The 12,802-nt window shown below is 38.4% G+C and overlaps 1 protein-coding gene across 12 annotated transcripts in view; it reads left to right on the top strand.

Moving 5' to 3' along the window:
• Positions 1-12,802, top strand: part of nav3 (neuron navigator 3) — a 322,550-nt gene that overhangs the window by 244,674 nt on the left and 65,074 nt on the right. For all 12 annotated transcript variants that reach the window (XM_058772574.1, XM_058772573.1, XM_058772569.1 and 9 more), the window contains 2 exons: positions 3,808-3,956; positions 8,450-9,476. In XM_058772574.1, the coding sequence (XP_058628557.1) occupies positions 3,808-3,956; positions 8,450-9,476 (1,176 nt within the window). The remainder of the gene's footprint in view (positions 1-3,807; positions 3,957-8,449; positions 9,477-12,802) is intronic.

The following is a 12,802-nucleotide window of genomic DNA, read 5'->3' as shown; positions in this document are numbered from 1 at the left end:
TAGGAGCACCAGGAAATAGATAAATCTTATATCAAATATCTCCAAAGAGAAAACTATAAAAATGGATGAATCATTCATGGCATTTTTAGACTTTTTTTCTCCCAGATGATATCACTATACACTACCAAAAGTTGGGATCAATTAAGAAATTAATACTTTTCATCAGCAAGGAGGCATTACATTGATTGAAAGGGAGAGTGAAGACATTTGTAATGTTACAAAAGTTTTCTATTTCAAATAAATGCTGCTCTTTTTATTCATCAAAGAATCTTGAAAAAAAACCTAACAGTTTCCACACACAAAAAAAGATGCAACAAAACTGTTTTCAACATTGATAATAAGGAATGTTTCTTGTGCACCAAATCAGCATATTGGAACGATATCTGAAGTATCATGTGACATGAGAACTGGAGTAACGTGTGTGTGTGTGTGTGTGTGTGTGTGTGTGTGTGTGTGTTTGATCGAAAAAATGCAGCCTTTGTAAGCATTAAGCCCTGTTCACACAAATAACGATAACTATAAAGATAATTATAAAGATAGTGATATTAGCGTCCACACCAGCGAACGATACCGTCTGTTTATTCTAAGCACACGCTCATCTGCCGCTTTAAATTCTCAAGCTTGTTATAGCAGGATTGATTCTGATTGGCTGTCAGTGTTGAAAGTGATTCCAACAATATCGTTTCTCTGTGCCTTTATCGTTATAGCTGTGGTGTGGACTCTGCTATTCTTTAATATTAAGAATGATTTTTAGAACTTTATTGTTATCTTAATAGTTATCGTCCTTGGTGTGAACAGGTCTTTAGAGAGTTCTTTCAAAAACATTAATCTCACCGCCCAGTTGTCCAAAAATATTCCCAAATCTCGTTTGCTGTGGGTTCACAAATGAACGATTGCCAATTAATGAATTTCAGACACATTTTAATTATAGTTAATTAATATTTGATATGTTCCAGTGATAGGCTGGCGGGTTCTATTCAATTGTATTATTCATGAATAAATCAGTTTTTTGAGTACATGTTAAAATTAGTATTCATTTAATTTCAGCATTATTATGTATTTATTTGTCATTAAATTCAATTGACATTTGATATGATGCTTCAGAGGTGACTAATACACACATACATTTACACAAACGAGAGATGCATATGAAACTCTATGTCTGAGGCTTGAAGATTATTGTGCAGTAATCTGGGTTAGAGACAAAATTGTAATAACCTATAATCTTGTTTCTTAAAGGAAGAAAAGCAGGATAGATAATAATGCATAAAATTAGCTGCTCTCTAGAATCCAAAAATTTCAGCTATATTCAGTGTACTTCAATTGGAAAGATAGTATTAAGTTTCTCCCAAGAAGACAGAAGCAGTCTTATTTGATCCTTAAACATCCTGCTCTAAATTTTAATAGGTATAATTTGAAAGATTTTATCTTCCATAAGGCCTTTTTTTCTATGCCAGACACAAATTGGATAAGATGTGATGCGTTATTAAAATTCAGGGATTATTCAGAAGTTGAGACGTTTCACAGTTGAACTCCGTCAAACCTTCAAGGTTTGCATCTGAGCCCCACTGACACTTTAATTAATACCCTAATATAAACAAGAGCTAATTCAGAGATCTGGTCTTCCAGCTGACCACCTCAGATTCAGTTACTGACTTTTCAGTAACAGCCTTTAAAGCAGAATATGTCATGTCTTTACCATTAGTGTCATCAAACAAACTGTAAAAAAAAAAAGAACATTTCAAGTTTACTGCTTCCGTGCTATTGGCCAAACAAGCAGATGGTCCCGCCCCCAACTCATGCCATTGGTTGAACCAGTGTGTTGCTGTGTCGGCTTGGTCGAGGTGCTCAAAAAGAGCAATGCTTTGAAAGTGTCAGGGATTTTTCAGGCAAATCAACCTATAAATATCATACTTGTCTCTGAATATAAGTCGGGATAGAATAAAGTCTTTTAGCACAGAAAAAATGACACACCGTAGCTTTAATTCAGGTCTATTTTAGCAACATTCTCTGTCTTCGGATGCCTGGTAAGCACTAAATTTATCCTCTACAGGCATATTTGTGTTTGTGAATGTAAACATGATACACATTTATGCAAATCATAGTCTAAGGAACGTTTCAAGACCAAATTAGAAAGCCAAAAGTCTTATAAATGCTGATGTCAGATGTTGCCTGCGTCTTTGAAACAGGCCAAACTGAATCTGCTCACTTTTGATGTGTTTTGGGGATACGGGTAAGATTTTTATATGATAAAATGTGTTACTTGCAGCTGAGAGTAACACAGTCTTACTGATAGATAAAAACATGATAGAAATAGGCTGAATATTTAATAAACAAACACACATAGCCCAGTGGGAATCTGTGGTGCTCTCTACAGACACTGGTTTTGTGCTAAAACATCTAAAACTCTTCCATTTAGACCCTGTCCTCAATTCAGACACTGAAGTCCGTCCCAATTTTCATCCAAATAACCTTATCTGAGGAATAGCATCAGATATGCTTGCATATTATCATAGCTGGCGATGGTGGCCTGCACAACAGGTTAATGGGGAAAAGCAGAAGTGCCTGATGGGAAATGAGCGAGTGATGAAGCAGTGTCATTAGAGGCTTGATGAGACATGCACCTGAACTGCATGAATCATCGTTCTCCAATCCATCATTTCTAGGAAAGCTATTTGCTCTGAATCTGTGTAATAAGAGTTTTCAAAACATTTGATCAGTGATGAGAATTTCAAATGATGATGGGAATTTCAGATGGTTTTTAAAATGAAACTATAATGTCTTTATTAGGTCATCAATTTGGTTTGTTAAAATCAATTGTCTATTGCCGTAATCAGATTGGAGTAAAGTGAAACATCTCTGTTTGGTGCGAAATTGAATCAGCTATAAGAAACAGTGTCAGTGTCAAAGAATGTTAAATTTCTTCTGTTTTGTTCCTCCACGACATGTTTATGAGCCGTTCTTAGGCTGATGTGTCACAGGGTCGTGTTTCCTAATTAAAAACTGGCACTCGTGAGTCATTAACGAGCTTTGTGCGCAAGTAAATCATCAATAATATGAATACAGCACAAGACAATGCAAAGAAACACACACACACACACACACACACACACACACACACACACACTCACTCCAGGCTAGTTTTATTGCAGATTTTAGAGCAATTAAGAGATTAATGTGTTGACATATTGAAAAATGAGCTGTTTTAGAAGACACTGTATATTAGTCAAATCTTTTTGTTGAACACTATCCATTATTGGCTTGTATGTATCACTGTCAAACAAGTGAGTGTGTTTTCTGTCAAAAGCCATTACCAGATCTCTAATTTATACAGCTGAATATATGACTACCCTCCATTTGAAGTAAATATTCTCAATATTTCATCTTTTTGCAGCTGTCTAATAATAAATTATTACATAAATAAATCAATAAGTACATAAATAAACTTTCACATTGCTCTTTTCTGTAAGGCCAAATGTGTCCACAGAAGGGAGGGAGGGAGGGAGGGAGGCATAGATAGATAGATAGACAGACAGATAGATAGATAGATAGATAGATAGACAGACAGACAGACAGACAGACAGACAGACAGACAGACAGACAGACAGACAGACAGACAGATTGATTGATTGATTGATTATTTTGTTGTTTTGTCATTTTGTTTTTCAGTTTTTTTACTTAAATATAATATAACCCTAGTCTGTATGTGTGTCTATCAGAGATATAATGTAAGCTCGTACAGTTCATATTTAATAATGTCCAGTGATTTAAACCCAAACTAATTAGTGTGTGTGTTGTGTGTTACAGGTTACCAGGTCCCTCCAGAGTCCCCGCTGCAGGCAGCGGCAGTAGCAGTAGTAAAGCCCACGGATCCTCAAACCTGAACAGACGGAGCCAGAGCTTCAACAGTATTGACAAGAGCAAACCACTTCAGTATGCTAGCGGCAACGACAGAGGTGAGCAGCCTACAGAATCTTAATATTAAAATCAAGATTTCTGCATATTACTCAAATGAAACAGCAACAACTGTATTCTGTTATCCACTAGATGGTGCCACTATCACAGGAACAATAGCACTGTGGCACAGGGCAAGATGCTCTGAGGTGGTTCCCTCGTGTATTTATTATTACATTTTCATAATGAAATACAGTAAATCTGTGGAAAAACACAATTTCCTGGGAAATTAAAGTATAATATTGCACTGTGGTTCCTCTCTGGTGTGTTATTCACATCTGAAAAGGTGATCTGCCCTCGGCATTCACTGTATTCCTCCTATATATTTGGAGATGACGTTCATGTTATATTTCTGCATCTTCCACATAACCAGCCTATTCAGAGTTCACTTCAGATTTCATCTTCCTGTCAAAGCCGAACCATCATTCAAAGCTGACTTCATAAAACCACATGGCTATTTAGCCACCAGTGTGTAAATCTCCACAGGCTAGTTGGTTACTTCATAAATCTGTGCTAGACCTGATGGAGTGTGTCGATTGAAGCCGGGTTGGGAGTTCAAAGACGTGTGACCCGTATTTCGCCCCTGGTTCAACCCTCACAGCAAGAATCCGTGAACAAAACACAACCAATTTCCCTCACAGACTGTTTATTTTGGCTGTACTGCCCAGTTAGATTTATACCGGACTTTACTGGTCCTCGATCGTTGTTAGCACAGATGCTGGTTTTCCCAGATACTGGTTATGGGACAGGGCGAGACGGTACACACAAAGCCAGACAGAGGGTCTCACATGGCAGACGGGGCTTTGATGAATCAGAGAGTCCTAATAGGCAGCGTCTCTCTCGAAACCCATTCCTGCCCTTTTCCATCGGGCCTGACATTACTCAAAACCTTGATTTACAGGGCTACTGCGCTAATACTTCCACAGATGAGAAAAGCAAACTCCCATCTGCCTTTTTTTTCCCTCATCTTCCTTTTTCCTCTGTCCAAAAAGTCTGCCGCACTGAAGGAACTATGGGAGGGGCTGGTAGGGAGAGAACAGAGCTCTGTTCCAAAACCTAGTGAGCTGCCTACCTAGCATTTTAAGGCCTCGTAGGTGTACAGTTGACACAAAAGCTGTTCCATGCAGTAGGCAGAAAAATATGCTGCCTTGTGAGATACAGTGTTTTGGCCAAATTCTAAAGGTGCAGTCATATCAGTGACATTTTGCAGGCAAAACAGGTCTGTTGTCGATAGTGTAGCGATGAATGAAGCACAGCTTACACAGCAGCTTTCAAACCAATCATCTTTTTGTTGGCCAACATGGTGAATCTGTGTGACCAACTTAAACCCATTGCCAAACCTGCATGAGGAAATCCACCACCCTCATTCAAAATAGAAATTGTGATGTTTTCTACCAAAATGACTGAAGTTTGCCTGCTAAAACAACAATACACGTGACTGCACTTTAAGGCAGCATCACATGTGTCCTTCATAGAGGAGGCTATTCTGAAATGCATTTAGAAACAGTCTGGTACATATATGAATGAGAGAAATCATGATTTTTGTTGCCCTTTACAGTTAAAAAAGACAGTTAAACCTGTTAAAGAGGCATTCTAGCATTCAAAATATTGACTGTAGGAATAGAAGTTCCACCATACAGTTAAAATAGCAAATCACATGTTTTTACACCACAAAACATGCATTAGCTGGATCATCCTGAAAAAAAAAAAAAAAAGTCGTTTGAGATTAAAAAGCACGATTTTATGATACAATTGTCGTAGAATTTTAATCCTGATTTGAAATGTGCTGTTAAAGCATAATTTCTAACAACAGTTACATAGATTTCAGGCTGTTCTTGTTTAAATAGATCAGGGATTTACACATTTTTTGTTAGCCAAATTCCTTGGACCTAAAATACTTTTTGAAGACACATTCAAATGTTCACGGTTCTTTGATGTTGGTTATTTTATCAACTTTGTTAGCTTAGCAACATGCTAATATCTCAATTGTGAGTTGATCATTTGTGCTTCATTCATAAAATGTTCAAAATTGGGTTTCATGACAGTTAGGATGCTGCCTTAGTAGCCCACTAGGCAGCTCACTAGGTTTTGGAACAGAGTTAGCTTGCAGTCTTTCATTTTTATGGCAGGCTTGAATACAAATTTCATAATCCTGAGTTTGACCTTTAACTGATTTAATCCTTAACCTCAAATCTGTCAGCACCCTGTGTTACCATCACCTACGTATTTCAGCACAAAACCTCTATGTAGACGCAAATCTCACACTGTTTATAAGCCCTATTCCAAGGTAGTGGGCACAAACACTTGCATGTTAAGTAGTCTTGTATAACAAAGCTAATTTCACCATTCACACTGGCTGCAGGAGTGAGTCAGCATGTTTGCTAGCATTAGCTCAGCTTTCAAAAGCACTGTGTCCAGTTCCTGGATTACTTTAAAGGAAATCAGAGTTTATACATAGCTTCATACAGTAGCACCTGTGACTGAGATGGAAGAGATATATCAGAACTGGGCAGAAGAGATAACAAAGAGAGCCAGAGGCAAAGAAAATGGCTAATGCAATCCATTCTGGATTAGACAGTAGTAAATTAAGATGGAAAATCTTCAATGCCATGTTTTCTGTCATCACACCTGTTAATGTGTTTGTTTTGAAATGTGTGTGGCATCCTATCAGACTTCTCAGAACAAAGTGGCATCACTTTCAACATATACATTGGTGTGAAGAAAAGGGTAGCTATGGTAACCACGTTTCGATGGTCTGGTGTGTGTATGAGTGTGAGAGAGGCTGTTATTTAAGCTGCTGTTATCTCCAAAGACGGGGTTAATTTAGCTGACACATGCACTGAAGCCCGATCCACACAGTGCTCATTCGCAGTCCAATCACTGTTCACTCTACAAGATTTTCAATGGAACCAAATGAAGTCCCATCTCCTTCTTTCTTCCTTTGTGTTTAGAATTTTTCAGCTTGACTCTTTGATACATCTGGGTGCAAATCACAGTGAGGGACAGCCTGAGTTGCTGTAAGATTAAGTAGATTTACTTGCATTTTATTATGTTGTACGGCAGCAGAAGCAATGGTGTATAACTGATCTTTTTAAATACACATGAACTCATTAAAATGGTATTTTATGTACATGTTAATGGCCTATATATAAATGAGTACATAAAATATTCATATTTTAAGTCTATTCATTTTGGATATAAACACTGAATATTTTTTAATATAATATTACATTGCAAATTTGTTTATTTTTATTATTTTATTTTGTTAAAATAAACGATTATTCTAGTTGCATGAGATTCACTCTCAAACTGTAAAACATTCCGAGCTTTAGCATTCCCCTTACAAAAAAGTATTGAAAACAATGCCATGGTACATTGTTGGAATTAGATAGTAGATATTTTGGTATATACCATGGTACTGTATGGTTACTGTATTTGTATACATTGCATTCAGATCATGCAAGAATATCATACATATTTTTGTCAGTAATGTACACTGACATCTAGTCAAAAAAATCCAATTTATATGCACTAAAATTGTAAAGCAATTTAAGTCTGGGCACTGAGCTTAGCAATAGGAAGTTGGGTCCCACTTGATATTAGGTGGCCTTAACTACTATGTACTTAAATTAATCATTTGGTACAATGCACTTATTGTGTACATACATGTTTTTACTCTGTACTTGTATTTTTAAAAATACCTATATGTAATTACATCTGTAATTAATTTCTGTAATTGCATTTATAATTACACTGTTGACCCATCCCTTACACCTAAACCCACCCTTGAACCTACCCAAACCACCAAACCTGTCCCTAACCTTACCCGTATCCCACCTCAATAGCAGCAATAGTGTTTTGCAAAACAGTATGAACACAATAAGTACATTGTACTTATTTTTTGATGTAAGTATATATTAGTTAAGGCCACCTAATATAAAGTGTGACCGGAAGTTGTTGTCATTATATCATCATCATCGTCATTGGACTGATAGTCAAGGCCCAGACAAGTTGCATTTTAAAGGATGTTACAGTTCTTGATATATGTAGACCTATATTTTCCTCACATGTACATTATCTATATATATTGGATTAAGTATGTTTATGTATGTTATTCTATGAGCCATGTTGATTCTGTGCAAAACATCACTGCATTTACAAAGAACAAGAGGGTATCTGGCAACAACAAAGTATTCGAAATCCCACAAAATCAATTTAGGATCCAATTTTCTGCCTGAGTGCATTGCAGCATTGCTTGGGATTTCAGTATGCGGTGGGATTGCAGAGTAAAGATTTGGACGGAGCGCTATCTGTTCCTCATGTGTTTGTGGGACGCTTTGCCTTCCCACAATCTCTTTCCACTTATGCTAATATTTGATTATTGTTGTAGTCATATGTTTTCCTCCTCGCCCAAGACAAACTTTGTATTGCTTCTAGGGTTAGATATATCAGTCTAACAGATGTGTCCGCTGTGTGGTCTGTTTCTCTGATACAGAGTCGGTGAAGGGCATTCCTCTGCCAGGCAGCATGAACGGCAGTGGCTCGGTGCCTTCCAGCACCAGCGGGCAGCAGCTGGCCTCTGCCATCCCCTCTCCCACTGCTGGAAAGACCTGGCGCAGCAAGTCCATGAACATGAAGCACAGTGCCACATCGTCTATGCTGGCCACCAAGCCACCCAGCCCAACCGCTTCCCCAACCCCTCCCTCATCTTCCGATCGCCTCCGTCCCCCAATCACAGACTCCTCCAAATCAGCCCCCGGCAACCAGCGCTCCATGTTGGAGAAATTCCGGCTCATCAACCCTCGATCCGCATCCAGAACCTCACCCTCAGTGGCCGAAATGGCTCTCCAGGAGGAGGACGATTTGTCAGAGTTTGGAGATGAGGGGACCTGCAGTCCCACACCACCCTGCGGGATCTCAAAACAGCAGGGGAAGACCCCCGTGTCCTCTTTTGCACCCCCAAACAAGACCAACAACTGCAAGAACCACAACAATAAGTCCTTGCCACAACCCAAAGACAAAGAGGACAAGAACAAGACCAAGAGCAAAGCAAGCACACCACCCAAAGAGGAGCCAGTGATAGTGGAGCCCTCTAAGAAAGGCTCCAAGATTGCCAGCCTCATCCCCAAAGGAAACAAAACGTCCACAGCCTCTGTGAAGAAAGAAAGTGCAATCCCCGCCTCCAGCGGCATCCCCAAGCCTGGTCTGAAGGCTCCGACAGCAACCACCAAGCCTGCAGCTAGCCAACCCAGTGTACCTGCAACTAGTGTACCTGCTACAGGTGGTGAGAAAACCAAACTTAGTAAAGGTGGTCAGTCTATATATATGCAGAGATCTTTGGGAGGATTGGAGAATCGGAAGACCAGCATGGTGTCATCAACAAGTACCTCAGCGCTTTCTGGATCCGCCACATCTGGGCTGGGTGGTGGAGGAGCTCTAGGAGGTAATGGTGCAGTACAACTTCCCCAGCAGCAACAACACAACCATCCCAACACGGCAACCGTCGCCCCCTTCATGTATCGGTGAGTGATTCTTAAACACAAATGCACATGATTGTTGCATTTTCAGATCTCTTGCTTTGAAGTTGTGGGTAGTAGCTTGATGATTACAGATCTAGATCTGCACAATGCACATTTCTTAATATTAAGCCTAAAATGTGTTATAATGTCACTATTGATGAGGACTGTTTGTTCTTTGAATAATATCGGTCTTTAAATGCAATTTAAAGTATATTTGCAATAGTTCCACTTTAGCGCAATCAAATATACTTCAGTACATCTTTAGTTGGACATCAGCACTACTTACGCACAATTAAAGTGCAATAAGTACAAAATTAGTTGTTCCAATTTAGCAGACTTTAAGTACAAATATGGTATGCTAAAAGTACAGTTACAGGGTATTTTTATTAAGTACATAAATGTGTAAATGTATTTGTAGCATACTTAGCATGTAATAAATGTATTTCAAATATATTTTAATACTTTTATTTTTCACTAGGGCTGTCACTTACATTTATCATTGCATCCTGGCAAGATAATTAATGGCAGGTGGGCTTTCCTTTTGATCAGTGTACTTAGTCCCTTTGGATAGAATTATTTTAGAACTAACGTTGTTGGACAGAACAGTTAATTTGGACAGAACTGGTCATTTTTCAGACTTACTATGTCCTCATCATAGACCCAGCTGACTTCTAGTCCTGGCAGGGCTACTGGGGTCCATATATCCAATGATGCTTAGAGATCACAAAAGGGCGAGACTCAGACAAACAGACAGATCTGGGTTCCTGGGTTCTATTCTGGGATGTGAAATCATTATCATTATCCATGAGACAGCAGGACCATGTCTCTGTAATTACCCTCAATAGACAGGCAAAGATGAAACCCTCATCCCCAGGAGGTCCAGAATAATTACCTCATCTTTTACTTATTCTGCACACCACTAACAAGACAGATACTTTAAAGAATCTCTTTTGCCAAATGTAACGGGTGTAACCTATTCGTTATCATTAATCATGAAGATACACCATAAACAATACAAAAAATATAATTTCTTTTAATATAATATCTGCACGAAAGATCTTCCAAAATCGGAATGTTTTAGAGGTGACCTGGTGGGAAGTGCACATGCTCCGATATGTTGCACAGCGGTGTTTCTGTGCAGGCATTTTCGAATCAATCATTTCTTCGCTCTGCTGTCGGTTTGAAGGCAGAACGAGAAATTTGGAGGATGTCTTGTTAAATCTGACTGTGGGGGGTGATGTTAACAGAATGGATTTCTTTTCAGTATAGACAAAAGTCCTTTTTGACCAGACGGAGTGAGACCCCGCTTACACACAGAGGCTGACAGAGCATCATAAAGCATCGTTAATTACAGGCAAATATACGTTGAACCAGCAATCTATCTATAGTTTATCAAACCAGCTTCTAGATGCACAAACACACACCCACTGATCATCTGTCCCTTGCGCCGCCTATCCAATCACGCAATACTTTGCAAGAAAAAGCAGTGGGTAAATGTCTCATCTCGACAGTATTATTAGCCCAAGTGGGAACCGCTGAGCCGTTTGCCAGTCCACCTCGTTTAAGGGGCGTGGCCTCCTTCAGTCCTCACCAAGAGACGGATGACATCACAAATGATGACTAATGAGGGAGAGAGGTTAGAATGGAGGAAGAGGAAGTGGGAACAGAAAAGACAATATGTGATTGATGGGCAGAGGACATTCATAACAGTTTGAGTCTGCTTATTAAAGAGACAAAGAGAGTGTTAATGGGCCTGTGATAGACAAAAACTGACATGAAAACGAGAGTGGAAGGGTATTGTCCTTGAGCGATTGTGTATGTTCAGTAACAGGTTTAATCCTTTTCTTGAATAAAGAGCTTTCAAACCCAGTGACCCCTGTGTGTCATACCTGCACACACTGAACCTTAAGAGTTTAACAGGTCTCATAAAAACACACTCTTGCCACAGGTTCATTATTCACAGGAAGATGATGCCGTTTTCTTAAAGCTGTGTTTGGCATTCTTAGTGCCATCTCATAAGGATTATAACCTAAAGTCTTTATGGAATTTTAAACTGGAGCCCTTATCACACTCCCCTCCACCACTGCAGATCTTCCTCTTGAGAGCTTTGCTTGACACTGTAAAACCCGCAGGGCTGCGACAGCGCTTGACGGTGTACGAGACGATACACTGCATTTTGAACAGGTCCACGTGGTTATCATGCTCTTAGAGCTACACTTTTAGTCAAACTTTTAGGCATGCTTGGCAAGGGCAAGTGAGTTGAAGAACTTGTATTACCAGCCTCAAAACTGTATTTTTTTTTTTATATAACTTTAATTATATATTCCCTACCATTCAAAGGTTTCAGTTTGGTTAGAATTTTTTACATTTTTTACGTTTTTTGTTTTGTTTTGTTTTTTTACCAAGGGGGCATTTATTTAATAAAAAAAAATATATATAGTAAAATAGCAATATTGTGATATTGTTATTACAACTTAAATAACCATTTTCTATTTTAAAATATTAAAAAATGTAACTCATACATTTCAAAACTCATTCTAATAAAATAAAATACAATTTTTCAGGATTCCTGTTAAGTTCAAAATGACCATGTTTAATGGAAATAGATTTTTCATTACTGAACTACAATTGTGAAAATTTGATTTATGTTTTTTTTTTTTTTACATTAAGATAATGGGCACAAAAACACATCACACCGATTTATCAGATTATTCAGTACTTCTCTGCACTGAATAAAATATAATATACATTAAGGCCACGTGTCCAACGAAGCGTATTTAGCAAGCTGAAAACACCAGGCGCTCTGCTGAGAACGCCTAGCTGTGAGCACTTGAGAGCGCTTCTGAGGCGCATTTTTCTCAGTTGAGATGCTTTGGCTGTTATGATACAGAATAACTGCTGAACTGTGATTTTGATCTGATTTTGCAGATAGTTTATTTATGAATATAAAAATGTTGACACAATATAAAGAACTTGCTTTGGCCCTTGTTTTAAATGATTTTGTCCCATTGTTGTGCTTCTTGTTATTGTCTGTTGCTGTTGTACAATTAGGATGTGGTGGTTGGTCAGTGTGGAATTTGTCCTGCCCATCCTCCACTGTGATTGGACAGCTGACTAAGTGGCAGTGAGGAACACTGCGTTTTACCCAAAGTTGAATATTCTTCAACTTTATGCGCTGATAAAATGCGATAAACATGTCATTCCCATTGAAAAATATGCTAGCCTCTTAAAAAAAAAAAAAAAAAAAACAAACAAAAAAAACCCGCTTTGGTTGACACATGGCCTAAAAATATAAATATTTTGAATGTCCACAGTTAATTCTAGGTTTT

Source organism: Onychostoma macrolepis, chromosome 04 (genome assembly GCF_012432095.1).
Source record: "Onychostoma macrolepis isolate SWU-2019 chromosome 04, ASM1243209v1, whole genome shotgun sequence".
NCBI lineage: Eukaryota > Metazoa > Chordata > Actinopteri > Cypriniformes > Cyprinidae > Onychostoma > Onychostoma macrolepis.
The sequence above is the reverse complement of the archived record's forward strand: the minus strand, read 5'-3'. Positions and strand labels throughout refer to the sequence as shown.